The sequence below is a fragment of the Diadema setosum genome, chromosome 1 (genome assembly GCF_964275005.1).
Source record: "Diadema setosum chromosome 1, eeDiaSeto1, whole genome shotgun sequence".
In the NCBI taxonomy this organism is placed as follows: Eukaryota; Metazoa; Echinodermata; class Echinoidea; order Diadematoida; family Diadematidae; genus Diadema; species Diadema setosum.
The window spans coordinates 30471236-30498577 of record NC_092685.1 but is presented as its reverse complement, the minus strand read 5'-3'; the positions used below and the strand labels follow the sequence as shown (position 1 = coordinate 30498577).

The following is a 27342-nucleotide window of genomic DNA, read 5'->3' as shown; positions in this document are numbered from 1 at the left end:
TATAATATCCACCTCTGACGGTTTAATTCAGCAAATTTGACCTCTGTTATGAATATCTAAGTCCGGTTCGTGCGTTCCGGCCATTCATCTTCTCATTGGAGAGAAAACTGACAAATATATATATATATATTTTTTTTTGGGGGGGGGGGGTCTTTTTTTCGTCTCGCATCAATATTTGTGTAAGAACGTCTGCAGTTGATACTGTTTTGAAATCACTGTAGTTTGAAATTTGAACGTTAGGTGTCCATTGGAACTATTTACTTCCGGGTCGCGTGTGATCCAAATTCTATAAAGGAATAACATGATTGTGACTTCAAGCTTTGATTTTTATTTGTCTGTCGCATAAAGTAACCGATTTGTAAAATTTGAAATATCGCGCAATTCGGACGCGCAAGTGGAACAATCGTAGCAATGAGACTAGCCACGGTGCGGTGATATCTCCATTAAAATTTCTTTTTAGAGTCCGTTTTTAGCGTTTTCCTTTTACAGTTGTAGTTGCAATTTCCCAAATATTTCAACAAAATTATGCACCAGGTCGTTGAATTTCAATTCGAAAGATGCAAAAGCTCCCTCGATCGTGTGAGTGTAATTCGGAGGCTTTCCTTTCCCACCCCTCTCCCCAAAAAGAAATAAACTCCAAGTTTGTCCCCCCCCCCCCCCTCATCTTGAAGACGCACTGACATCCGTGTTCTCATTAACCCTGCACATACTGACTGACAATTTGGGGGATGCCCGATCGGGCCACCAAAACGTTATCGTGTTTTCTTTTGTGTGTGTTTTTTTTTTTTTTTTTTTTTTTTTTTTTTTTTTTTTTTTTTTTTCCAGATGATCTATTTTTGGTGGCCTGGAACCACCGGGCCACCGCTTATGTTGGGCTTTCTTTTGTGGTACTAATTTCGCTTAAAAACCTGTGGTTTCTCCATAAATCGATGACTAAATTTTCTCTCTGTAAAATTCAAGTGAACGACAATTGTTGTCTGCCTGGTATACCTCTTGAAAAAACTACGATGCTGATACTGTCAGTGTATATTATTATTATGAACATTTTGTGGAAGTAAGTCGAGGAACTACCGTACACTTTTATTTAGATGTGCCGTGGTTGACTGCCCCCCTCCCCCCCCCCCCCAAAAAAAAAAAAAAAAAAAAAAAACGCAAAAAAAAAAAACCACACCAAAACAAAACAAAACAAAAACGAGCGGAACATCGCTATTGGACGAAACAACAACAACAACAACAACAAATGTTCCAGAGCAGGGTTCGAATTGCGTTCGCAGTGCAAAAATACAGTGCAAATATCGCGATAATAATGCGTGATCGCGTTTGGGCAGCGAAACACCATGTGTATAGATCAAGGAATCAATCTGTCAAGAATGTAATAAAGTTTCCTCTGGACAGTGTTTGGCTGGGTGTCAGTTTGAAGTTCAGCATATTTCAATCGCTTACCCTTTCCCTATCAAAACAGACATAATACATGCATAGTCTATTGGTACCCCCTTTTTCTAGCCTTGTGACACATACAAACCCTTGTAATGTTAAAACTCTATAATCAAATTTCAATTGAAGCTGAATTGTTTTCTGACGAAAATGTAAGCTAAATTTGTTGTTTAAAATTGTCTTAATCTACTTGCAACTAATTCCGTGAACACCAAAATTGATTTAAGAGTTCTATAATTTTTTTTTTTTTTTTTTTTTTTTTTTTTTTTTTTTAACAAGAGGAAATTGAAAAGTTAAGTACAAAAATGGCCCCGAGCTATTACGGATCTCTAGATCCCTTGGTCTGTCCTTGGATAGATATACAAAGGTATATAAAACCTCCTACATAAACACTGGACAAGCCAAAGTGATCCCAGATTTACGCATCGTTACCATTTTTTCCCAGTTGGATAAACCGTATCAATTTATTTTTCCATGCATTTAGACAATTATACCTTTGTGAAATAAAGACAACAATTCTGTGGAAATTAACCGATGATGTATGCATTCCAACTTTAAAAATAGGCCAAAATGCAAATAATGGTCAAAATAATAGGAACGAAAAAAGAAAAAAATGACAAACAATAACAAGAGACGCGTGAAACTATATAGCCAGACATAATATTATTGCTCGTCATGATTATCAAGATATATATGGAAATCCAATTTCAGTACGATGTACTTTTTTTTTCTCAAGTAATGAAGAGAATTAGTTGACATATATGTTATAATCTGTCAGACAATAGCCAAAAATTATTCTTCTATACTGCTATTCAATAATTATGATGTTGATCACTCGTAGTATTTTTAAAAATGAGGCTACAGTCATTTTTTGTTTTTAAGCGGAGATGAATCTATACTGTATATTGAACAAGACTGCTTGTATTCTCTCATCACTCTCTTAACTCCCGTAAAAAGCAAACACCAAACAAAATAGCAATAAAAGGAACAAAAGAAATCATAGAAACGAACGGAATTGGACAGATTTTGTCTTTTTTTTTACATAAACCCATGAGATTCCAAGTGGATTTTCCCCCAAACCAAGAACATGGTAATATGCTGTTTCCTGATATCCTTTAAGCATCGTATAACATTCATGTATTTTTTATTTCTTGCATGTTGGCTTGTCTCTGATTCTTGTGGTCCCTCGACACAATGAAGAACGACATTCTCTTTCGCAAAGTGGAGTCTGCTCGATTTCAAATGTCAGATTTCATATTCATGTTTAGAAATGGTACAAGAAAGGAATCTTCTGGAATAACAAGATCAGACATTGCATTCATTTATTTATGCATTAATTTCTACATGTCCACTGAAGATTGCATGCAGTCCGTCTCGCTGGGACCCATCATTCGTCCTCTAATATTTGTCCCATTTGCGTCGATTTTAGTAATCCATTGCTCTAGCTTCTGGTTTTGTTTTGTTTTTTAAATCAAAAGTACGTGAGTTGGGTTCAGACTGATTGAGGTGAGAATAGTCGCTCCCCATATATATGTCATGTTTATCATGTCTTTGGAGTCAGCAGCGATATTACTAGTACACTATTTACGCGTCGTTTTGATCCTTTTGTAACTATTGAAATGCACCGCGGAGGAGGAAAGTCGGTGTTTGTTTGTTTTTTTGTTTGTTTGTTTTTGCCTTTCAGTAGCAGCAGTTACACAGATGAAGAGATCAGTACATAAGCGAAAGTCGTTTAACGCTAGAAATTTTCTTCATTGAATGCGTCACTGATCATGATATAGAATTTTGATGTGATTCGATTCGGATGATTTACCAATTTATCATGATAAATAATATCACGTGAAAACATCTCGAGGGAAGAATTTCATGAATTTGAATATACCAAAGCATTGTCGATAAAGGGCCCGCAGAGAATTACGTCGTGATTAGAAAAGAAAATAATGGTCTTTCTTGCTTAAATTAAATCAATACCTCCATCGCCGTGTAACTCAAGTAGTCACGTCGAAGCGCATAATCTTTTTTGGTAGAACCAGCAGTCAAAATAACACACTTTACGGTCAAACACTTCGTGTTAGCTTCGTTTGAGCCATGAGCTAAGTGGGCCGCACTCGCTTTTTCATCAGCTCTCTCGCGTTGTGCGTCGTGCTCCTTTTTTCGTCTTCTGCACAATCCATTTTCACCCAAATGTGGTGGGGGGGGGGGGGGGGGAGAGAAGGGGGGGGGGGGGAGAAGGGGGGGCGCTAGGCTGAGAGTAGAGAGGTTTCAATAGTTTGGGTGAGCTAAGTGGGGGCAAAGTGTCTAAGATCTTCTCCCATTGAGATGTAAGGTTGCAAAACCTCTGCGTATCTTGAAACATACATAATACTCGAGTCACACACACAAACACACACACGCACACAACCAGAAGAAACAATTTGAAAGCAAAAATCATTTTGTGTGTGTGCAATGTGTGTGTGTGTGAAAAGGAGAAAATTGCTTATGCCCTTCATGCTATAGGAAATATAGCATATAGAAATTTCAGAAACAAAAAGACAAAAACTATGTTGCAGTTCTAAACATAACAATTGCAGCTCTGCTGATGTAATAAAACTAAGTCTTATCATATAGCTTTTGGAGGTCAAGGATAACAGTTGTTAATGGCATTGACAGTAGGGTTCTTCCGCCGAAAATGTGGCTTAAGGACGTGATTATTATACAAAGCAATCTTAATGCAACTTCTTTAATCCCAATAATTCTATCTGAAAATTGTTTTGTTGTTAAACTTTATAGTGTTAAATTTTACCATCTTTATAATCTAAATTTATCACTGGTCTGTATAGAGGCAAATGCTTTCAAAGGCGGGTATACCCTAGATTTTTTTTTTTTCCAGGCGGAGCGTGTACAAGGTTTTGAGAATGTCCAGTATTTTTTTTTTCTCCCATGAACGTCGTTTGATAATCTCAGGTTTGCAATCATCAAGAGGTTTCCAGTATTCTTTGCGCAAAAGATATGACACTTAGGCTCAGGGTTACTTGCATCAAATTAAACGCCCACGTGTAGATTCTACACAATCGTCATGTAAATATCCATCTTGAGACTAATGAAACCTCTGTTCGTCCCCCGCATAGTGGTAAAGAAGTATAAAAGTTAACTTCTGGCCGTAAAGCGCACACTGTGCATATTCTGTCTGTGAGGATATGATCCGCGTTTTTTTCCTATTCCAGACAAGGGAGAAGATTTGAATGTCAGTTTCCAACGTTTCCACGAGTCAAGTTGGTTTAAACTTGCAAGATAAAAAATACCCTTTGATTACCGATGCTTCCAAGCAAGGCGTCTGCACCAAACTCTTCCACAATGTATGTTCGAGTTAGAGTGGAGTCAGCGAGTGGTTCATGGTTCGCTCACACATTGTTTCTCCTGACTTTAACTGGTAAGGTCTAAAAGTAACGTCTTTTCAAGTAGTTTCGTATAGTTATATCATAATCTTGCAGATATGCATTAATTGCCATCATAACTCTTATTGTTACCACTCGATGTCCATTCGACATATACATGACTGATATGCTTCGTTTGCTGTTATCAACATTATAGCATTCAAATATGTATATGTATGTATGTATGTATGTATAAATATGCACGATTTTATATATATATATATATATATATATATATATATATATATATATATATAAAACTTTGAGCAAAGAAAAGCTTCTGACCACACAAGCAAAGAGAGTTAAGGGTTTGGGACGAACACCGATCTAGGGCTTTCAATAGCTCAGTCGGTAGAGCACCGGTTTAATAATCCGGAGGTCTCGGGTTCGAATCCCGATGAAAACCAATTTTCTTTGCTCAAAGTTTTCACTATTTATTATTTGTTTCTGGTCAGTTTTCCATTTCTTGTTTTATATATATATATATATATATATATATATATATATATATATATATATATTAATCGTGAGTATTCATCAGTAGGAGTAGAACAAAATGTCATCTTCAGACGTAAACGATCTTTTGCGAATGGCATGAACTAATGCTAGACAAAAACTAAGCGAAATTGGACTTTTGGGCAGCTGAATCAAAAGAGAACAAATCTGTAATTGTGTTGTGAACGAAGAATGTACTCGAGTTCTTTGTGTACCGTGTCAACTTAAAGGTACCGTATAGTTTTGGTTGAGACCTAATTTCAGGTTTCTAACATTTTTTGCATGAGGAATTCAACGTTAATTTGATGAAAATTGGTTTTGAAATGGCTGAGATATCCAAAACAGAGCAATTCTAATAAGTGTGGGACCCACACTTTTCTACGATCACTTTGTTTTACTTTGTTTTTGGATGTTTCAGTCATGCCAAACCCGATTTTCATCAAATAAACTTTGAATTCCTCTTAAAATGGTATGCTCTGTACTATTTCATAAGTGTTTTCTTGGTACCTCGCAAAAAGTTAAAAGCCCAATTCTCATCTCCACCAATACTGTACTATCCTTTAAGCTTACTATATGAGGCTAATTGAAATGCAGTATACAGTACTCATAGTGTATAAGAGTTTAAGGAGACAGTCGTAGAGATATAGAATATTATATCACACTATTGAACAGTACGAGTATGGTAATCTATAGTATGCAGATGCTTTGTTACCCTAGCTGATTTTTTTTTTTTTTTGAAATATCATTTTGATTATCAACTGTAACAATACCATAATATCAACAATAAATATTATAGATAATGATAACGAATGTAGCGTCTACTGGAATTGTGATCATCGACGATATGTATCAAATTTACATAAGTAATTCCACTTGACGGCATTGTTACCACTATTGTGCGTATCATTACTACCTTGGTTCATATCACTGACGGTATAGCAGGGGTAGCATTTCAACTTCATGCTAACTATTTTAACATAAACTTGGAATGTATTATCAGAAATTTCCAATAAAAATGAAATTCAAAAGAGCCCGTGAATCCCGAAATGCTCAGCGGATGCTGGTTTAAAATAAGGGTGCTAGGTTACAGTATATTTACTGTAATATTTGTCTTCGCACAAGACAGCATTTATAGTTACAGCAAGATATACTGCAAATCGATGCAACTTTACAGTAGATCACGGCCTAACGATATATCTTAATGTTCAAATTTACAGTAATTTACTGCTGACGTTACAGCAATTTCTTTCAACAGCGTGGCAAAGCGCCACGTAGCTAATTGCTATCGACATGATATTTCGATACACTTGTCTTCAGTGTAACTGCCTGATCAGTGGCGGATCCAGGCGGGGGCGCACAACCTGGAGCCGCCTATCTGCTGATAGCATGTCGTCGCAGCATTACGTCATAGGGTTTCGCCAACAAGAGATTGGGGGTGGGTTCAGTCACCTGGACACTTTTCTAAACCAGGGAGTGCGATGTGGAATTATATTTCTCAGAAAGTACAAAGGAAGTGATCGTTCTCTTTATTGATATCATTATTATTATTATTATTATTATTATTATTATTATTACTATCTTTTTGTGATCGCATTTACGTATTATCCAGGGTATTATATAGCAATTTTTGTCTCAGAAACGAATCTCGGTCAGGAAGCTCTACACACAACCAAAAACCATTCTGTGGATCACCCCCCCCCCCCTTCCTTCTCCTCCTCCTCCTCCTCCTCCTCCCATTTTACCCCCCATCCTTCTGCAGACATGTAAAAGAACATTTATAACACTCTCCTATTCCTCTATCTGTCGTCGCAGGTACGTATTATCCACAGTGTGAAGCCATGGGTGTGGATGCTTCTAGCAGCCAACCGACAGGTTTAGACAGACACGTTGCCTCGCTACGCAGATTGGTAAGACATATAATTTCTGTTCTTGCGTCGTCTCTGGCAGTGTAAGACACACCTTTTGTCACTTAGTTCTTGTCATCTCGTCATGAAATATCACTTGAGTAATGCAGAGGATATTCTATATATATATATATATATATATAAACATGTTGAGATTTCACGTATTGGCTCCACGGAGAAATTAAGAAACAAACTGGTAATGCATTTTTGGCCAAAAATGCATTACCAGTTTGTTTCTTTATATATATATATATATATACATATATATTTGTGTGTGTGTGTGTGTGTGTGTGTGTGTGTGTGTACATATGTATGTATATATATATATATATATATATATATATATATACATTGAGTGGATGTAGAAATTTTAGCAGAATACAACAGTGAAGTTTAAGGAAAGTTAGACCATCCGTTAAAAAGTTTTGAATTTTGTACACTTTCGGTGCCCCAATCCCTTGATATACAAGAAGACTGCGGCAATTCGTGATGTCACTGATTGACGATACAAAGGAAAGAGAATTCAATATTATTTTCACATTTCTATCATAATGAATGACCTCTGTCAGAAGGCAGAGGAAATGATATAACCCTTAACTTATATCAAGAACAAGTAGAAGTGAATTGCGTACTTTTCAATAAAAATGAACATTAGTGGAATTCTCTTAATATTTCTTTAATGCCGTTATCCGATTGTGACAAGTAGTATAGGTTCATTAAAGAAAAATCGAGAAACTTCCATTCACTGAGTTGAGTAAATGCATTACAAAAGCTTCTTTGCGCAAAAAAAAAAAAATGCTCGGGAGTTTATTTGCTTCTTGACGTTTAATGACGAAGGGACGTTGCTCTTCTTGATTGACAGAGAAGACCACCATCTGTGTTTTGTTTAGGCTTATAACTGTTGGACGGAAAATAAATTACTACCGTTACTATTACATGTACTATACTCATGTGTGGGGAGTTAACGAGAGAATCTCTCCTTAATGCATGAACAAAATTAGTATACGTGAACGAAACGTTGAATGCGGGGATTTTTTTTTTGATAATGGAATTACTTTTTTTTTTCCTTACAAAAAAAGTGACAGATTAGAATGACTGGGTAAGTAGAAAAGGATTATCACGGAATAAAATGTCAGCTGGAATTTTCTTTAAAGGCATAATTTACCATTTGCAGTCGAGACAAAAATCTAGCATGAGTGCTTCAAAATAGTTCTAAAATGTGAGTTAGGGATAGAAACAACCACTGTAAAAATTTGAATCCGTATAATCGATGTGAGTTTCGTTAAATACACAAGATGTGAACAACAGTTATAATGAAAATGTTTCAAGACTAAACCGTCTACAGTTACGGTTTATTGAGAAAAACACTGATATCTCCTTATATTTTAGGGTTTATTGCGATTTTTTTTTTTTAATGGTAGGATGTTTTGTGATACAACAGACCTACACATATGCATCAAATGTGATATCTTGAGCATTTTTGAAATCACTGCTCCCAAAGGTAAACTGGACCTTTAAATGAAAATTTAAAAAAATACCACACACACAACATTTTAATATTTTCTGCTGGTAGGATAAAAAAAGAAATCATGATAGGCTCGACTATCAAAAGTGTGCACTTGGCACGTTCATAGAAGGAATGAATAAAAGTAGAATCGTTTTTAGCATAAAATTCAAACTGTGCATTTCCTTTATGCTAACTTCGATAACCTGCGGTCATCCTCCCTCATCCTCGTATATTTTTAAACTTTTTTTTTTTGCGTAATAAGAAGCATTCATTGGCTAAATTTTGACTGTTAACTTTTGTCCATCCTTGTGAAAAAAGCACAAAAAAGAAATAATTTTCGTACATTTTACAAGAATAATAGAGAAACATAACTAGTGAATTAGGATCGCTTAAGTCTGAATCCTAACAACCTAGTGTGACAAAGATTAATGACGACCTTACAGTCAAAACAATGTCTGCATTTAGAGTAGAGTAAACGTTGAAATGGAATCCAAGACATGCAATTATGAGCATAACGATTAATAAACGAGGAATTTTTAGAAATTAAATTAAGGTTGCGTCATGGTCTACAAATTACCTTACACAAGCTTGTTAAAGTACCCGTTAATGTCAGTACCGACTTTGGAGCAGGTATTGCTCCAGTAGCTTTGGGCTGATATATAAATGTATTATAAGATCTGCATTTTACTGGTGTTGGTAATGAAAATGAAGAGGAATACAAACTGGAATTTAGTCAGTATCGATGATAAGATGTAACAAAAAAGAACTTAATAGAGAAATCGTTGTTTACCGTGAAATGTGAATTTTGGTGCTAATAACTCCATGAGCCATAAAAGAGTCGTATTTAAACATCATTGATTGTTACATGGTTTTGATGGTTGTGACGATGTGAATTCATGTAAAATTATGAAAGAGAATACAATAACATGTTTAGACACTGTTGCTCACAACGCGATAATAATTACACTTTGAAGTCTTTGAATTCATTATCATTTTATGCTTTCCATCCTCACGTCAATAAGCCAACTAGTAGAATATGAATCACATCAAGCACTCTAATGCTTTTGAAAACGTTTTACAAATTGTATTCTGTATATAATTTAGACATGTACCAATTTCGTTATTTTTCATCAAAGTGAATTCAAATGATAAACAAATCAAAATGAACATGAAATGCAAAGAAGAGACTCGAGAAGACATTGGATTTGTGAATTCTAATATTGCAAATTAAGAATGGAATTAAGTTTTGAATGAAATTGACAAGTGTATGACATTTTTCATGCATAAATTTAAGTTTTATCATGAAAAAAAAATGTGCCTCTTGTAAAAGCAAAACATGTTAAAAAGAATAACCAACACTGGATTACCAGAGGCATTATGCAGTCTATATCCATCCGATATAAATTATACAAGCAAGCAATCAAAAGTCAATAAAAAGTTGCCAAATACAGGAAATGCAGAGATCAACTTACGTCTATTATTACCAGGTTCTTTCTAAAATTATATTACTCCAATACTACATAAACAAATAGAAACGATATAAATTTGTTATGAAAAGCTGTGAATTATCTCCTTGCAAAGAATAGAATAACACAGATGTGATACTTTTTTTCTCATATATGAAACAAAATTAATCATCCTAATACAATATTAAATGCTTTTAATGATTATTCCAGTAGATTCAACTTTGGCAGGTAATATTGATTCCACTGCCACATTTTACTAAATTATTGCCAACACCCTGTGAATATTCATTATTTCTTAACCAACCATTCATTATGAAAAAAAAAATTAATTAAACAACTTAAATCAAGTTAATCCACAGGACATGATGATATCAGTGTACATTTATTGAGGTATATCATTTATGATAAAGCTACTCCATTACCTCATATTCTTGATTTATCACTGTCATTGGGAAAATCTTTCGATCCATAAAAAAAATATCTTTTTTACTATGTAAAAAGCATATCCAAAATTCTCAAAAATATACATATATATATAAATTTGTTACTATTTTTATGCCTCCGCCACGAAGTGTCGCCGGAGGCATTATGATTTCGGGTTGTCTGTCCGCCCGTTCTTTCGTCCGTAGTCAATTTTGTGGACAGTGTAACTATAAAATCGTTAGAGGTATAGAGATGAAACTTGGCATGTATACACATGAGTGGGTGAAGTTGTGCCTATCAACTTTTTGGTGCACATGCTCAAGGTCAAAGGTCAAATGCTAAAAATTTCACTTTCCCCATATCTATGCAATGCCTGAAGGTATTTTCTTGAAACTTAGTGTATGCATGTATTTCCCAATTAAGATTCTCTAGAGACAGTTTCGAGTCATGAGGTCAAAGGTCAAAGGTCAAGTAAAAATTTTAAAATTTCATTCTTTTAAAAAAATATTTCGCAAATGGTTCAAGGTATCTTAATGGAACTTAATACATATGCATGAACTGACTGGCGGTGATTATCTAGGGAATTTTGGGGTGATGGAGTCAAAGGTCAGGGGGCCAAAGGTCAAGGTCAACTCCTCAAATTTCACTATTTCCCTCACATTAATGCAATGTCTGCAGGATTTTTCCTAAAACTTAGTGTATGCATGTATTACCCAATAGAGATTCTCTGGAAAGTGTTTTGACAAAAAGGTCAAAAGTCAAGTGAAAGTGCTAAATTTCACTTCTTCCTTCATATCTCGGAAGAGGCTCAAGGTATCATCATAAAACTATACATTTCATTATTTATGCATGTCTACCTGACAGTGACTCTCTTGGGAATGTTAGGGTCATAGGCTCAAAGGTCAAGGGCCTAAGGCCAGATGAAAATGCCAAAATTTTATTATTTAATACAGAAATTACACTTTTTCTCCATACCTTAAAAATTATTCAATGCATAAACTTATTAAAGGTCAAAAGTCAAGTAAAAATCCTAAAATCCCCAAATACCTGCTCTCTTAAGAAAATACAGCCATTCATCCAGTTAAACCTAGTTCAAGGAAAGTGAACATTCAACACATTTGTGACAAATATGTCATTTTAATATTTTACCAATTAGATGAAACTGTCGTCACACATTGTCTAGACGTACTATAGACCTATTAGGAGAACCAGCTTTTATGGCGGAGGCATACCAGTCGCAAAGCGACATTTCTAGATTTTAACACAACGACAATCCATTGATTGTATCATGAATCGGTTTGGTTTCAGATAAAAGCACTCTATAGTGATTATGCAATTATAAGTTTGTATGGCAAAAATAAAGACTTTATTCAAAAGAGAGCATGCCACGATGGGTATTTGTGGATTTGATTTGACACAATTGACCATGACATATTGATATATGAATTAAGATTATGTGGTACAAGAGGACAAGCGTTATCTTATACCTGCATAACCGCCAATACAGTTTTCAAGTCCACAACTCGCAGAAATTAGGCATTAAATGTGGTGTACCACAAGGCTCAGTTTATACCCATTATTGTTTATTCTTTACATCACTGATATAATAAACACATCATCATTTTTACACTTTCTTGTCTTTGTCGATGATACAAGTATTTTTTTTGGCATCAAAACTTAGAAATTCGAACAACTCGAGTAAATTGTCAGTTGATTACAGTTTTTAAATGGTTTAAATCTAATGAATTGTCACTTTAGACACTTCTTTTCAAACACTCGCCAATTTGTGTTGCATGAATTGATTGGCATTTCCTTATGGAAAAATACAGTACAAAATTTCTTGGACTTACCACTAATTGTAATTAAACTTGGAATGAACATTGATACAATATACAGCTATCTTTATCAAGAAACACAAGAAAATTTACAAATCAAACGGTTGTCTTACTGAAAAATCTCTCCTAGTATTATATGATTTATTCGTTTTATCGTATATTTCATATTGCAATATATTGTTTGGGGAAATGGCAACATAGCCAAAATAATCTCTTTGTCATTGCTTCAAAAAACGAGCGATGCGTATCATCACTAACGCCATTTATTTGTCTCATACAGAGCCCTTTTTTAGTCATCAGTGTTCATTAAGAAAACAAGATATCAGTTCTTTAAAACCAGATGTAAGTCTATTTAATTTCCTACCTTATTTCATAATAACTTTGTGTAATTCTAATTCAAATATACCCACATATCCGACTCGCCATTCAACTGATTATCACTTAAATAATTCTAAACTTATTTTAAGTCAAAGATCAATTAGGCACCAGGGACTGGTCGTTTAGAATGGCTTATCCTGTTATTTAAAGCAAAGCCACTCTCTTAATTCCTTCGAGGCATTCTTTAAAAGATGTCTTCTTTCAAAATATCATCTTTAATAGTGATAGTGACAAGTTTTCGCAAATTTTGGTCTACCTTTTCAATTACTCTTTAAGTCACTGATCCCTAAAGATAAAAGAAAAAAAATTTCATTACCAACCAACAAACACCCTTTCAAACTTTCAGACTAAAAGCCACTTACATACACACATTCATGCACGTGTACAAACGAACAAAACAAACCAACAAAAAATACACACACACACACACACACCAATATTTACACATGCACAATCATAATCACACACATTTAGAGGCACGAGTACACACGACCACTCACATGATAATAATGTGTACACAAGACGTATATAGGTGCACACTCGTGCAGTACATTTTCATTGATCCCAGAATTGACATATATTTTAAATGCCTTTACACTATGTTTATCCGAAAATGAAATAGGGCTCGTTATTCCGAAGGTTCGTTCGTCCGAAAATAAAACAGGGTTCGTTATTCCGAAGGTTCGTTGATCCGACAATGAAGTAGGGTCCGTAACGAACCTTCGGAATAGCGAGCTTTGTTTCATTTTCGGATTAACGAACCTTCGGAATAACGAATCTTATTTCATTTTGGGATTAATAAACCTTCGGAATAACAAACCGTATCATATTTTCGGATTAACGAACCTTCGGAGAAACGAATCTTCGGAATATTCTAAAAGAGCTGTGAATCACACGAAAGCGATGCATTGAGCAGTCATGGCTGACAGGACGATGTGGCCACAGTTCAACTTCAACATCAGATGTCAACCAATGGTAACCCCCCGTCCCCCCCCCCCCCCAAAAAAAAAAGGAGGGGATGCTTATGTGAAATACGTATGAAACCCTTTAAAAACGAGGTAAAAAGACATGCGACATACGAAGCGAAGAAAACCCGACCTATTACTGACATTTGAATGAAAAAGAATTTATTGAATATGCATGATAGGGATTAAGTGAGTTTGCTTTGGTGAGCAGTCTTAATCACTTACGTTTATTTTGGTTGGTTTTTTTTTTCCTTCACAGTTAAGAGAAGCAGGAGACGAAGACACTACTGACCTAATATCAACCTCTGAAAGTAGCAGCCAGTGGTTAACCGATCCTTTACTACCGTCAATGAGCACATCCGCCATCAGACTCGGCCCACTGGAGAAACGCATCGATGGTCTGGAGAAAAGCCTTCGACGGCATATACAGCTAACAACCGACCTTCTCAACGCCATGGAACGCATCGACATTCGTGAACTGGAGTCGAATCGGCGATTCATCAAATGCGTTTCCAAGTACAGCCCAGAAATATGTAAGAATGCCAGCATTTCTTGAAGAGAAATTTGTTCAGTTATACTCACAAGTGCAATCAATTATTGATTTGAAAGAAATAAGGTTCACAAAGTTATCCTTTCGCATTTTTCGCAATGTCTTTGTCATAGCGGTTTTTTTTTTCCTTTGTTTTCTTCTCCATGTTATACCCAACCGATAAAAGCAACACTAAAATACATTTTAGACTAAGTTATGCCTTCAAAACAGCAAGAAACCAGTCATATGTATGAAATTAATTGAATTCATATTATGTTCTCCAGATGCATTTGACATTCTTAATGAAAGAAGAATAATTTGTAGATATGTATCCTATATGTATATATATATATATATATATATATATATATATATATATACATGTACATCATACAACATAGAAAATATATTTTTGTCACATCTTATTCATAATTTAGATGAATTTCTGTACTAATGTCACTCTTTCTTCTTGATACACTTACATTTTTATGTAAAATAGTCGTGATAGTGTAAGAAACATTAAAAATGAAGCGCATCTACAAGGAATCAAGATGGAAGAGAAAAGAAAATGCTGAGTGGTGTTTAGCAATTAGTACAATGTTCCAGCTATTAGGGCCTTGTGACCAAATGTAGCTTTCTTTCTTGTACCTTCAAATCTATGGTTTGGACATAATAATCTAAGCTCATTTACTCCAACGTTTTATTGGTTTATTCGTTCCCCTTCGCCTATTTGGTTCAGATGTTATATTTCCTATGGTATGAAATTAAACTTATCATACGTTCATAGATCTTCAAATTCAATGTGTTCTGTGAAATGTCCTTGATCGTCCTCATTAATATGTGCATTATTAGCTCGCAGATCTTCATTCGTTCTTCTGTCCGTATTACTTTGCCTTGTCAATGTCTCGATGTCATAATATCCTCACATCATTTTTTTTTTGCCCACTCTCTCCTAACTGTGCTGCATATCCCTAGCTATAATCACACATCAAGTGCGACTTTTTTTTTTTAATAACCCCCCCCCCCCCATGAACATTCATTCCATCTATGGATTCCCATTAACGGACTAATTTTTACTCTAATTTTATTCCTTAGATAATTCCAACTTCCTGTATTTATTTTAGACTTTCCTTACCAGATATGGTCGCAAACAACTTTAATATATTTACAGATTCTACTGATATTCCATTAACTTTTCTTCGGAAGAAGTTGATTTCAGTTTTCTGTTTCAATTTATAGCGGGCGGATACGACGTAATTGTGAATGATATATTAAACTGGATACCAGTAGGTGGAAACGTCGCGTTCTATTTTTATGTTCTACATTGTTTGGAATTTATTGTTCGCGAAGGTGTCATGAAATTCCATTTTTATTTAAAAAACGAATCTTTATAGCAACCTGCAACTTTGATCAATAATCCCCTCTTTGTTGATAAAGACTCTAAGTGATTCTCAGAAAGACCTATTGATTGAGGATTCTAAAATCATGCATACAACACTTGTATAGGGACTCTTGGTTGATAGATAATTCCAGAAAAATCTGTAATCATCTTCTATCTTAGCACTAATCTCTAAACCCACTTGTGTTGTAAGCCATTTTGCTACTTCAGTTGATACTAGTAACCTATTTGGTTATAATCGTATGGCAAACAAAATGTCTTATAATTCCAAAAACTCTGTTTATCGACTGATAAACTTAGTTTATCCCCGGAAAACTTAATCCATCCATCCATAAACTAGGTTTTTCGAGAAAATCCATTTTCATCGAGCGAAAATTATATTTAGCAAACTAGAAATGTCGCTTTGGCGACTGGTATGCCTCCGCCATAATGCATGATTTTCCCAATAGGTCTAGATAGTACATGTGGACAATGTGTGATTACATTTTCACAAAATTGGCAAAATATTGAAATGACAAGTTTGTCACAAATGTGTTGAATGTTCACCTTCCTTGACCTAGGTTTAATTGGATGAATAGGAGAGCATGTATCTAGGGATTTAAGGACTTTAACTCGACTTTGACCCATTCATACATTTAGGCATTGAGTAATTCTCAAGGTACAGGTGTGGAGAAAAAGTGCAATTTCTGAATTGAATAGTAAATTGTTACCATTTTCATCTGGCCCTTGACCCTAAAATTCATAAGATAATCACTTTCAGGTAGAACATGCATAATATGTACTAAGTTTCAAGATAATTTGAGCCACTTCGAGATATGGAGGAAAAAGTTAGTTCAGCACTTTCACTTGATCTTTGACCTTTTGACCTTTGAGGCAAAAAAAGAAGAAAAAAAAAACTTTCCAGAGAAATTCTATTAGGTTACACATGCATACACCAAGTGTAAAAAACTAATAACCCTGCTGGCATTGCATAAATATGAGGGAAATAGTAAAATTTTGAAGTGTTGCACTTGACCTTTCACCCCTGACCTTTGTCCCCATGAACCCTACATTCTCTAGATAATCACTTCCAGTCAGTACATGTATATACTATGTTCCATGAAGATACCTTGAACAATTTTCCAAGGCACGGAGAAAAAAAAAAGAAGTTTTAATATTTTTACTTGACCTTTTGACCTTTGACCTTTGACCTCATGACCCAAACTTTCACCAGAGAATCTTAATTGGGTAATACATGTATACACTAAGTTTCAAGAAAATATCTTCAGGCATTCAATAGATATGGTGGAAAAAGTGAAATTTTATGTATTTGACCTTGACCTTTTGACCTTTGACCTTGAGCATGTGCACCCAAAAGTTGATAGGCACAACTTCACCCCCTAATACACATACATGCCAAGTTTCATTAGGATACCTCAACAGGTTTTGATAGTTACCTTGTCCACAAAATTCATTACGGACGGACGGAAGGACGGACGGACGGACGGACAACCCGAAAACATAATGCCTCCGGCACCACTTCGTGGCGGAGGCATAAAAAACAACAACAACAACAACAACAACAACAACAACCCCTCTGTTTATCGAGTGAAAAACAATAAGTTTGTCGTGATAACTTAGTTTTGCACTATAAACTTAGTTTATTAACGAAAAACTTATCCTTTTGAGCCATAAACCGAGAAAATTATTAAAAAAAATCATTCATTAAGTTTTTCTAGAGAAACTGTGTTATCGAGCGAAAAACTAAGTTTATCGTGACAAACTTAGTTAATCATCGAAAACTAATTATATCGACTGATAAGCTAGGTTTTTGGAGGGATAAAACGAGATTATTGCCTCTATTGGACATTTGGCTGGCCATATACTTTGCCTCTTCCAGAATCACCAATGATTTTGGCAAGCATTACAGATCATTAGCCAATCATACTCATTTTATAATCACTCCATTAGCAACGAAGATTTACCCCCTTTCTCGAAGACATATAACTACTCAGTTGACGACGTTCATTTTGTCATGTAATAATTTCTTGTATCTCTTTAACGAGCACATGCATGTATAAGTTCGCATTCCTAGACCTAAGAATAATCGCCTTAATTGTAAAACATCCCCAATTAGGCTACTCTGGATTTCTTAATCCTTTTTATGTTCAGTTAACATAAAGAAATAGGTGTTTGATATAAAAAAAAAAATCAAGTTGATAAATATATGGAGCATTTTAAAAAAAACCCTGTATTTTGTACAAAAATACTTTAGCAAAGATTTTACGCTTAGAAACGAGGAAATATTATTCAATGCAATTAGAATAACATGAGCATCATATCAAAACTGCATGGAAGGTCTTTAAGCAGGCTATGAATATATCTGATAGAAGAAATCAAATATTAATGAAGAACGATTCGAATACCAGTCTGTTGAAAATCCTGATGATATAGCCGACATCTTTTAAATTCTTTCTTTTTTTACTATTGCAGAAATTTTGCAAGACACATCCTTCGTACTAATTAACTTTTCTAAATTCCCATGTAACTCCATCCCTAAGTCCATCATCTCCGCTCCTAAAATCAGGTATGAAATAACAGATGCAGTCATTGCTATGACCACACAGTGAGGGTCATTATGAAATTAGTCATTTCATTTTAAAAGTTCTATATCGTCCAGTGCATATCCTCTGAAGCATATTTCTGATAAGTCTATCTCTAGCAAACAAAAAACACTGGGGTAATTCCCTTACTCATAAAGGAGACAACCTGGACCTAGTAATAACAGTCCAATTTCTCTAATTTTTGCATCTAAGAATTCGTGAAAAATGAATTTTCAAAAGAGTAATGAATTGTGTTCAGTGCTCATCTTTTCAAACTCACAGTTTGGATTTCATTCATTCATTTATCAATTCACTCATTAAAAACAAGAGAGAAGAAGAAATAGTAACACAAACTACTCTTTTTTTTTTTTGGACAAGATGACCCACGCGATAGATAATCACTGCCAGATTTAGCTGTATTTCTCCAAGGCATTTGATAATACTAATTTTGAGTACGACATTTTGCCTTACCTGCTTTCTCATTCCATACTTGATAAGGCGTTGGAGTCGTTTAAGAAGTTCCTAAATAGTAGAAAACTATTGCTTCCTTGAATAATTGTAGGAACTCCATATTTACAGAAATTGAATGTATCACGTTCCACAGGGTATCTTTCGGGGCTCCCTTCTGTTTAATGGTGTATTATAACGACTTCTGCCCATCATCAATGTCCTCTCCTTTATTCTTTTCCCCCTGATGAATCTAATGTCTTCTTTTCTTTTGATAATTCAAGTATGTTTCTAAAAACTGTTAATTTCTAACTAGATAAACTCACTGAATGGAAAGGAGCTAGCAAACTATTATATCAGTAATACTCCTGAAGCCCTGCCATCACTTGTTAAAAAACTTTTTGATAAAGGGTTCCTGATATAAACTTTCTTGGCACGACAGTCAATCATAAATCATGTTGGAAGTTCCACGTCGTCTGTAGGCCTACTTGTAACTGGTAATACTATTTCAAGTAACACTGGCGTAATTGACAGCCTGAAATCTCACATTTTGTTGTCCTCTCACCTTGCACTATATACTCTTCTCATCCATATGAGTAAAATAGTTGGTTCACAACTGACAGTGCAATTAGCAAATGAATTCAAATTCTGTGCATACCATTGTGTCAATATGTAAATATATAAATGTGTAAATGTTTTTAATGTAATGTCTTTCTTTCTCAAATCATTCATTTTCACACCTTACCAACGTTTGCAAAACTGAGAAATCTGCTTCCTTGTTAATGTAATTCATAATTCATTTTGTTAGTTGAAAGCTGAAAGAAACAAGCAGTCCCCATTTTAAAAGAGACATTTTGTGTCAGAACACAATGAACAACTTCGTATATGTAGGGCGTGAACACAACGCACAACGCGTCTCCTTACATAACTAATTGGAGGGAAGGGACTTCTGACATGCTTAGCAAAGATCCCTATTTCTGTCAGACCACTGAAGCAAATCTAATGGGGTCTGCTGCAAGATGTAGGTAATAAGCCATAGTTTCATACCCGGAAATTGTATTTTGATTAATTCGTGTTTTTTTTTTTTTTTTTTAATTATCATTGCAGAATGTCAGATTGTATTATATATATATATATATATATATATATATATATATATATATATATACACGGTAGATTAATTTCACCATGGTATACTCATTGCGCCTAATTTGTTATACTGCACCCTCTAATATAATCCTTTAAAAACATAATCTAGAAATCGGAGATTTGCATCCATTTCAGTCTGGCCAATTCCTATAGAATTAAAGGATATAATTATTTAGCTCTTTCTCATGAGTTTTCAATATATATGTATTTTCTTTCTAAAAAACGCAATCTTTTGGCAATTATCCTACTATACAATTCAATGAATTTTATCTCTCCCTCCTAAGAATATTGACGTTGTTAGTCCAGAATACATTTATTCATACTTGTCACAGATTCTGGAACTCATTTGACAGTGAAACTTAGAATATTCGTACACTTTAATATTTTATGAATCTCAAATCTTCTGTATTACACAATGCCACAGTGGTATGATATGTCCCTATCAAAATTAAGTCCAAGTCATTATTTTTTAGGTTAAAAGGATTTTCATTTCAAATATTCATAGGGCCGATACATCTCATGTATCTATTGTGCCACTTTCACAAGAAATAACACAAATATTGTTTTATCCCCCTCACCATCTACTCATTTTCTGTAAGAATTGTCTGAATTGCTGTTCTCTTGTCTCCTTCTCACGCCTTTGTAATGTCCTGTCTCGGTTCATATCACTTAATTGTCCCATGCCCTTCCCTAAATTTGTCTTTCTGAGATATCAATTCATTTCCCATCTATTTACGTGAACTATCTGTGAGAAACCCGTGCTTTACAAACACAGCTTTTTAGTAGTGTCCGCCATGCTTCGCTAAACATGTTTAAAACTTATCCTCCATTGTTAATGCAGGCATATTTGTGTGAAAAATTATGATAAAATGTCAATTAATTTCACTGTTTCATCATTTCACTCGCATACCTTGTTAATTCGTGATCCGTTGAAAAGTGAATTAAATCTTTAATTGCGTTGAAAATAAAAGATGTAGATTGACATGAATGCATAATGCATATTAAAAGTCAAGGAGCAAAAATGAATTGATAGGATACAATACGGATTCTGCACATAATACAAACACACCAGAAAATTTTGAAGCCACCAACATAAAAATCCATAAAGAGAGATCACACGAGCGTACTATCTCCCTCTCTGTCACCTTGACTAATGATGACTAACACACATTTTATTTGTCATAAATGTGAAATAGTAGTAATAAGCATTTCTTGCTTGTGTTTTTGTCAGCTAAAATATTGTAATAAATATGTTTTGTCTCTGTTACTGTCGGGTATTGAATCTTTCGAAATGCCGCAACAATGTTCAGTTGCAACTTGCCCTAATAAAGAGAAAAAAATAGATTAGATGTTTCACTTTCTTTCTTTTTCTCCTCACAGTTCAGGACGAAAATATCGGTGGCTTCATTGGTAGCCAGCTAAATACAGCTCCAGCTCCTCTGAACACAACACCTACCAACCCCGCCAACACGACATGCACAAATGAAACTGAATATTCACACCAGGGAACCACTGCGACGACAGTCACTGTGCATGAAGATCTCCAGACCAATGAGACTGTGGTTACGCCCACCAATACATTTTTCCCGCCACCACCGAGGCTTCCACCGCCAAATGGAAAGAGACCTCTCTCCAACACAGATAAAGATAACTTTGAGAAGCTAGGAGAAACGGGAGTACCCGTAGATGGTGAGAATCACTATGTAAAACGAATTCTCAAGGAATCAAGCCATAACAAGCTATAACGAGTTCATATTCCATCTCGGAGAAGTTATGACTGATGTGATATATACCATTATAGGGTCTTTGTAAGTTGTGTGACTGCCCAGGCTACGCAACACAAAATAGGTGTTTACACTGAAATATCATGTTGAACTTAAAATGCACTTCAGACTTGTACTGGTGACGCATTTTACACTATGTAGCAAACAAGAGACTGAAATGAAAATAACACTTAACGAAAATAAGCTCTGACGGCAACGTTTTTAAGGCTCCTGTTTGCCTGTATACATACGTATTGTGCGATGTATATCATGTATGTATGTATGTATAATTTATGTTTCAATATGTAGTGTATATACAAGGCTATCAATACATGTGGAATATTGACATGTGGAATATTGACGGTCGAGGAAATCAATTTTTCTCAACAAACGAATTGTATGATCGAGGACATAAGCAAGGTATCGTGTATTATGTACTGAATGGCAGGTTATTTACATCTTGGAATATACGTGCGTCAGTCCGAACCTTTCCGTTTGCTTCACAGCTGCCCTGCAGGTGTATCGAGAGCATCTCCCAGTCGAGAGGCTCATTGAACTCATGGAGGATCGGCCTCTGTATCCACCCCAAGACGACGACTATTCAACCAGCGAAGCTGGCGACGCATTCTCCCGAGAGCAGAGGAACGGCCAGTTACCCTTATGTGGCACGTATATGCAATGCATCCGTCTGCTCGCATCTCTTGAAAACAGACACTAGCCTTAACCCATATGTGACACATTGTCAATTATTTGTGTTCACAACAACACATCCATGTTTATCTAGTGTGAATTTTTATCCTGACCTCAAACTCTGGTCTGTAATCAGAAGTTGTTTTTGTTTACTTGACTAATGAACATGAGCACAATCCTTACAATCTAATATTCTAATCGGGCAACACATTATCTAAATTCATGTGGTTGCTTATGCAGTTCTGCGCACTATAGACAATCTGCGTGTGCAGCAATATTTTCTATGATGGGGATGGGGGCAATGATGGAATATTCCAGAGATTATACCAAATAGCATGCTTCCTAAGGCACTCCTATCCAACATAATCTTATGCAGTACTTGCAAGGTAATATCATACTTGTGTGAATCATTGTGTGATGCTATCAGAGTATCAGAATATGAGGATTCAACAATACTTTTAAAGATGATGATTTCATAATAATTTATTGATTATGTATTATGTTCACTGGTAGTTAGTCTTACTATAAATGTTTGTACAAAGATATGAACATATATAATACATGTATAATAAGATATAAGATATGAACGTATACCAACATGAAGAGGATAACAAGTATACAGGTGTCTGATGGATATGAAAAGGCTATCAATATGAATATTACATTTTATTATCATTGAATGTTGAACTGCTAAATCTATTGTAGCACATTCAAATTGATCTTTCACGCATGTTTTAGCATTGATGCAGGGACTCAACGCCTTAAAATTTAACGCATAATTGTTCGTTCTTCAGCAATGAGTATTGTAAGGTGTACGGACACCTTACAAAAATTACAAGAATTGCAACTTACAACATTTGTAGCGGGGTAGCAAGCCATCAATTGTGGGCATTGTATTTTCATGTCGTGGCAAGTGCACTTACTTGATTTACAATTACTGATAACCTCTCAGTGATATTGGCTCTAGCTTAACGCGAGAATTTTGCATAATTATGGTGCCAGTTACAATGACTGTCGTTACCAAGTCGATAGTTGCTTTCTTATACTGTCGATTAATTGGCTCCCGTATCTTATCAGTGAAACTGGTATCATCATTATTTTATCTTGCTTTGTGAAATTGGACACAGAGATCCATCTTCAAGGTGGAGTCAGTGTCCATTAGAATAACAAAAGTCCCCACAGCTGATAGATTATTCTTTTTTTTTTTTTTTTAATGCTGAAGATCCAACGAAAAGTATACTTTCCGACAGTGATATCGTCACAACAGGAACCTGCATTTACTTTTTTTTTTCTAACCTGTCAAAGGACATTTCTTCTTGAAAGGAATGAAAACACTTTCATGATGAAGCAAATTTGAGATTCGTTTACACTTAAGAAAATGAAAACCGGAATGATTGAGAATTCCTTTTAGAGATTTGAGAGTATAACCATTAATGTGACGAGAAACCATTTGATTCTCAAGTTCATGAAGAAAAAAGGTGAAAAAAGCCCATGTACTTTATGAGGAGCACATCACATTTCCATATGATGTATCAATGGATTTCTTGATGCAATTGTAAATATTTCACCAATGATTTAGAGTCTGGGTGCCAATGTATTAAGGGGTTAACTGTGTTTTACCGTCTGTCCGATTTTTTTTTAATGGTTTTACTCTATTTCGAGGGTGCTGAATCCAAATCTGGATGGTGCAACTCTTGTTTTACGATATTATTCAAAATGGCCACCAAAGTGGCCATAGAAATCTGAAATTCCTATAGACTTCCTTATAAATGGTGAAAAATTAGACACACACACACACACACACACAAAATCTACCGCACTTATAGGGTGCTGAATCCTAATCAAGATGATGCAACTTTTGCATTCTTGAGGATTCTGAGATATTCGAGATGGCCCCCAAAAATTTAAATTCCGGTATGTATATCCTTTTAGATGATGAAAAGTTGAAAAGCTTTGATGGTTTTAACCTATTTCGAGGGTACTGAATCCGAATATGGATATGACAACAGTTACTTTTGTAATACCTGAGGGTTTTGAGATATCCAATATGGCCGCCAAGAGTTCAAATTTTAATAATAATGTATTTCCGTACAAAACTGAGAATAAATTAAAGGTTCAACCCTGTTTCGAGGGTGCTGAATCCGAATCAGGTTGGTCAAACTTTTGTTTCAATGACGATTTTGACATATACAGTATACAAAAAATGGCCGCCAAAATTGAAATTCCAATTCAAGTATTTCCTTAAATGGTAATTAATCAAGACGAAAATTATGGTTTTACTCTGTTTTGAGGTTGCTGAATCCGAATTTCGTTCATACAACTATAGAATTCTTGCTGGGTTTTTGATATAATGGAATTTTCTTTATATTCATTTTGGCCGCTATCTGGAAAATCTCAATGATGCAAAACTGGCATCAACCAGATTCGGATTCAGTACTCTCGAAATGGGGCAAAACCATCTGTTTGTTTATTCATTACATAAGGAAATACCAATATCAAAATCTACATTTTGGCGGCCATTTTGGATATCTCAAAAACGTCTGGGATGCAAGAGTTGCTTTATCCAGATTCTGTTTTAGCACCCTTCAGAAGAGTAAGAACATCAAACTTCTCACATTTTTCACTGTTTCAAGGGAAAGAAGTTGTCGTTTTTGGCGGCCATCTTGAATATCTCAAAATCCTTAAGAATGCAATACTTGCATCATCCAGATTCGGATTCAGCACCCTGAAAATGTGGTAAAACTTCATTTTTGACCAATTTTTCATCATTTATAAGGAAATATATAGGAATTTCAGAATTTGTCGGCCATTTTGGTGGCCATTTTGAATAGCTTTAAAACAATCCTCAATGATGCAAGAGTTGCATCATCCAGGTTCGGATTCAGTTCCCTCAAAATAGGGTAAAACCATAAAAAAAAACCAACAACAACATCTAGCAGACGGTAAAACAAAGATCAGTGATTCATCCACATTACAAATATCTGCTTTGTCTTGAGCGATGACGAATGTTATAATGTATTATGTGAACCTGATTTTCTCATTGTGGAGCAGGTATGACAACAACAACTAAACTAATACTGTAGATGTACTACAGTTGGAAATGCACAGTAATGTAGGGCCTATGTTCTGTGTCTCTAAACAGTGTGTGACGATATTGTTCGTAATACATTGTATGTAAGGCGTTTGTACTTGTCGTTTTGTCTATGTGAGAAATGGAAGCCTTCTGTTCAAGAAGGCATTAAGCGTAAACATTAGAAATTTATTTTGAATAAAAACTTTGCAAAAACTTTGCCTATTTAAGTACAAAGTTCTGGTAGACTCGCTAATGTATTTCAACAAGGTATTTGTACATTTTTAAGAATTACAGTTATGTATAATTCCCGTTTGAATAAGTATTATGATCAAGCATTTTTTCTTTCACTTATTTGTCGTTTATAGCCATCTCTAAAAGGAATAAAAAAAGTTCTTTGTTGGACAATCTTAACATGAACGTGTCGGTATAATTATAAAGAATGACTTGTTAAAATCTCAAAAGATGATGTCGGTTTTTAATTACTGTGTGGCTTTACGGATGAGGGTAAAAAAAAAAAATGAGGGTAGTATTCTTTATATAATGTGTCATGAACTTGTATATATATGTATATATATATATAATATATATATATATATATGTATATATATATATATATATGTATGTATATATATATATATATATATATATATATATATATATATATATATATATATATATATATATATATATTATACTGGTATAACCATATGCGCATAATATGGGCGCGCTACTACTGTTGTGATACATAATTATATATATTGGTGTGTGTGTGTGTGTGTGTGTGTGTGTGTGCGTTCGTGTTACATCTTAAGCGATGAACCCGAGATACTAACTGGACATTGTGTCTGTTTTGTCGGTTTTTTTTTGTTGGTTTTTTTCTGCGTTGTAATCTATATCCCACCTGAGGAAGCGGGATGTTCTAGATATCCTGTCCCCTCTCTTTGAAGTTATACATGCAATGGTAAATTCTCTGAAGTCTCTGACATGTTGGCCTATGATTTCAGGGCAAATTGGTGGTTTGTTTGCTTGTTTGTTTGTTCATTTCCATCTGAGAAGATGGCTGGATAGCCCATATTCAGCTATGTTAAGCTGGTCTTCCATGGGGTCCAGTTGGATGTCAGGTGGGACCACTTCACTGGGTTAAACACCCTGTTCTTTGCGATGAATAAATTAAGCGGGATCTTTTGCGTGCATGAGTTGTGACTCTCTCATACACGGGACCTCCAGTTTATGTCCTCTCCGAGGGATAGAGTATTTTGCCTCTTGCTAGAGGGAACGGTATCATTACACACAACATTGCTCAGTCCAGACTCGCGTTCGAACCCGGGCACTTAGGATTGTGAGGCAGACGCGCTACTGACTGAGCCAACTCACCTCCCAGGGGAGCATTTCATGGACCAATTTGCTCTCAGCCAATCAGATGCAAGGATTTCAGTAGCATGTAACAGTTTGTCAGAGAAATATCCGACCAAAATGCTTCATGAAATGCTCCCCTTGTTGACTCGATATTCCAAAGGCCTTGCTCCAGCGGAGGTATTTACAACAGTTTAGACCGTAGATATTTCTTACATTGCTAGAAATATTCCTTCACGGTGAATACATGTTGTGTCATATTTCCCTCAACATTACCCCAGATGAGGGGAAAGATCCGTGACAATTCAGATACAATGAAATTACTGGATTTATAATACAACACACAACCTGTGAATAACTATATAACTATATATATATATATATATATATATATATATGGTTATAAATATAATTATATGATTATATATAATTATCTTATGGTAAATGGTAAGCTGTTCCAGTTTACCAGAAGACATTGTAGGCACGGTCAGTGACAGACAGTCGCGTCCATAACCACCTTCTTCAGATCGTATAGCA

The 27342-nt window shown here is 35.1% G+C and overlaps 1 protein-coding gene and 1 non-coding gene across 2 annotated transcripts; both read left to right on the top strand.

The window, feature by feature from the left end:
• The first annotated feature begins 5179 nt into the window (after positions 1-5179).
• Positions 5180-5253, top strand: Trnai-aau (transfer RNA isoleucine (anticodon AAU)). Its single transcript has one exon. It is a non-coding gene; the product is annotated as a tRNA-Ile (tRNA).
• A 1475-nt stretch (positions 5254-6728) lies between these two features.
• Positions 6729-22407, top strand: LOC140231106 (uncharacterized). Its single transcript, XM_072311293.1, has 5 exons — positions 6729-6777; positions 7155-7249; positions 14080-14353; positions 21307-21615; positions 22196-22407. The coding sequence occupies exons 1-5, from the start codon at positions 6729-6731 to the stop codon at positions 22405-22407; spliced, it is 939 nt and encodes a 312-aa protein (XP_072167394.1).
• The last annotated feature ends 4935 nt before the right edge of the window (positions 22408-27342 follow it).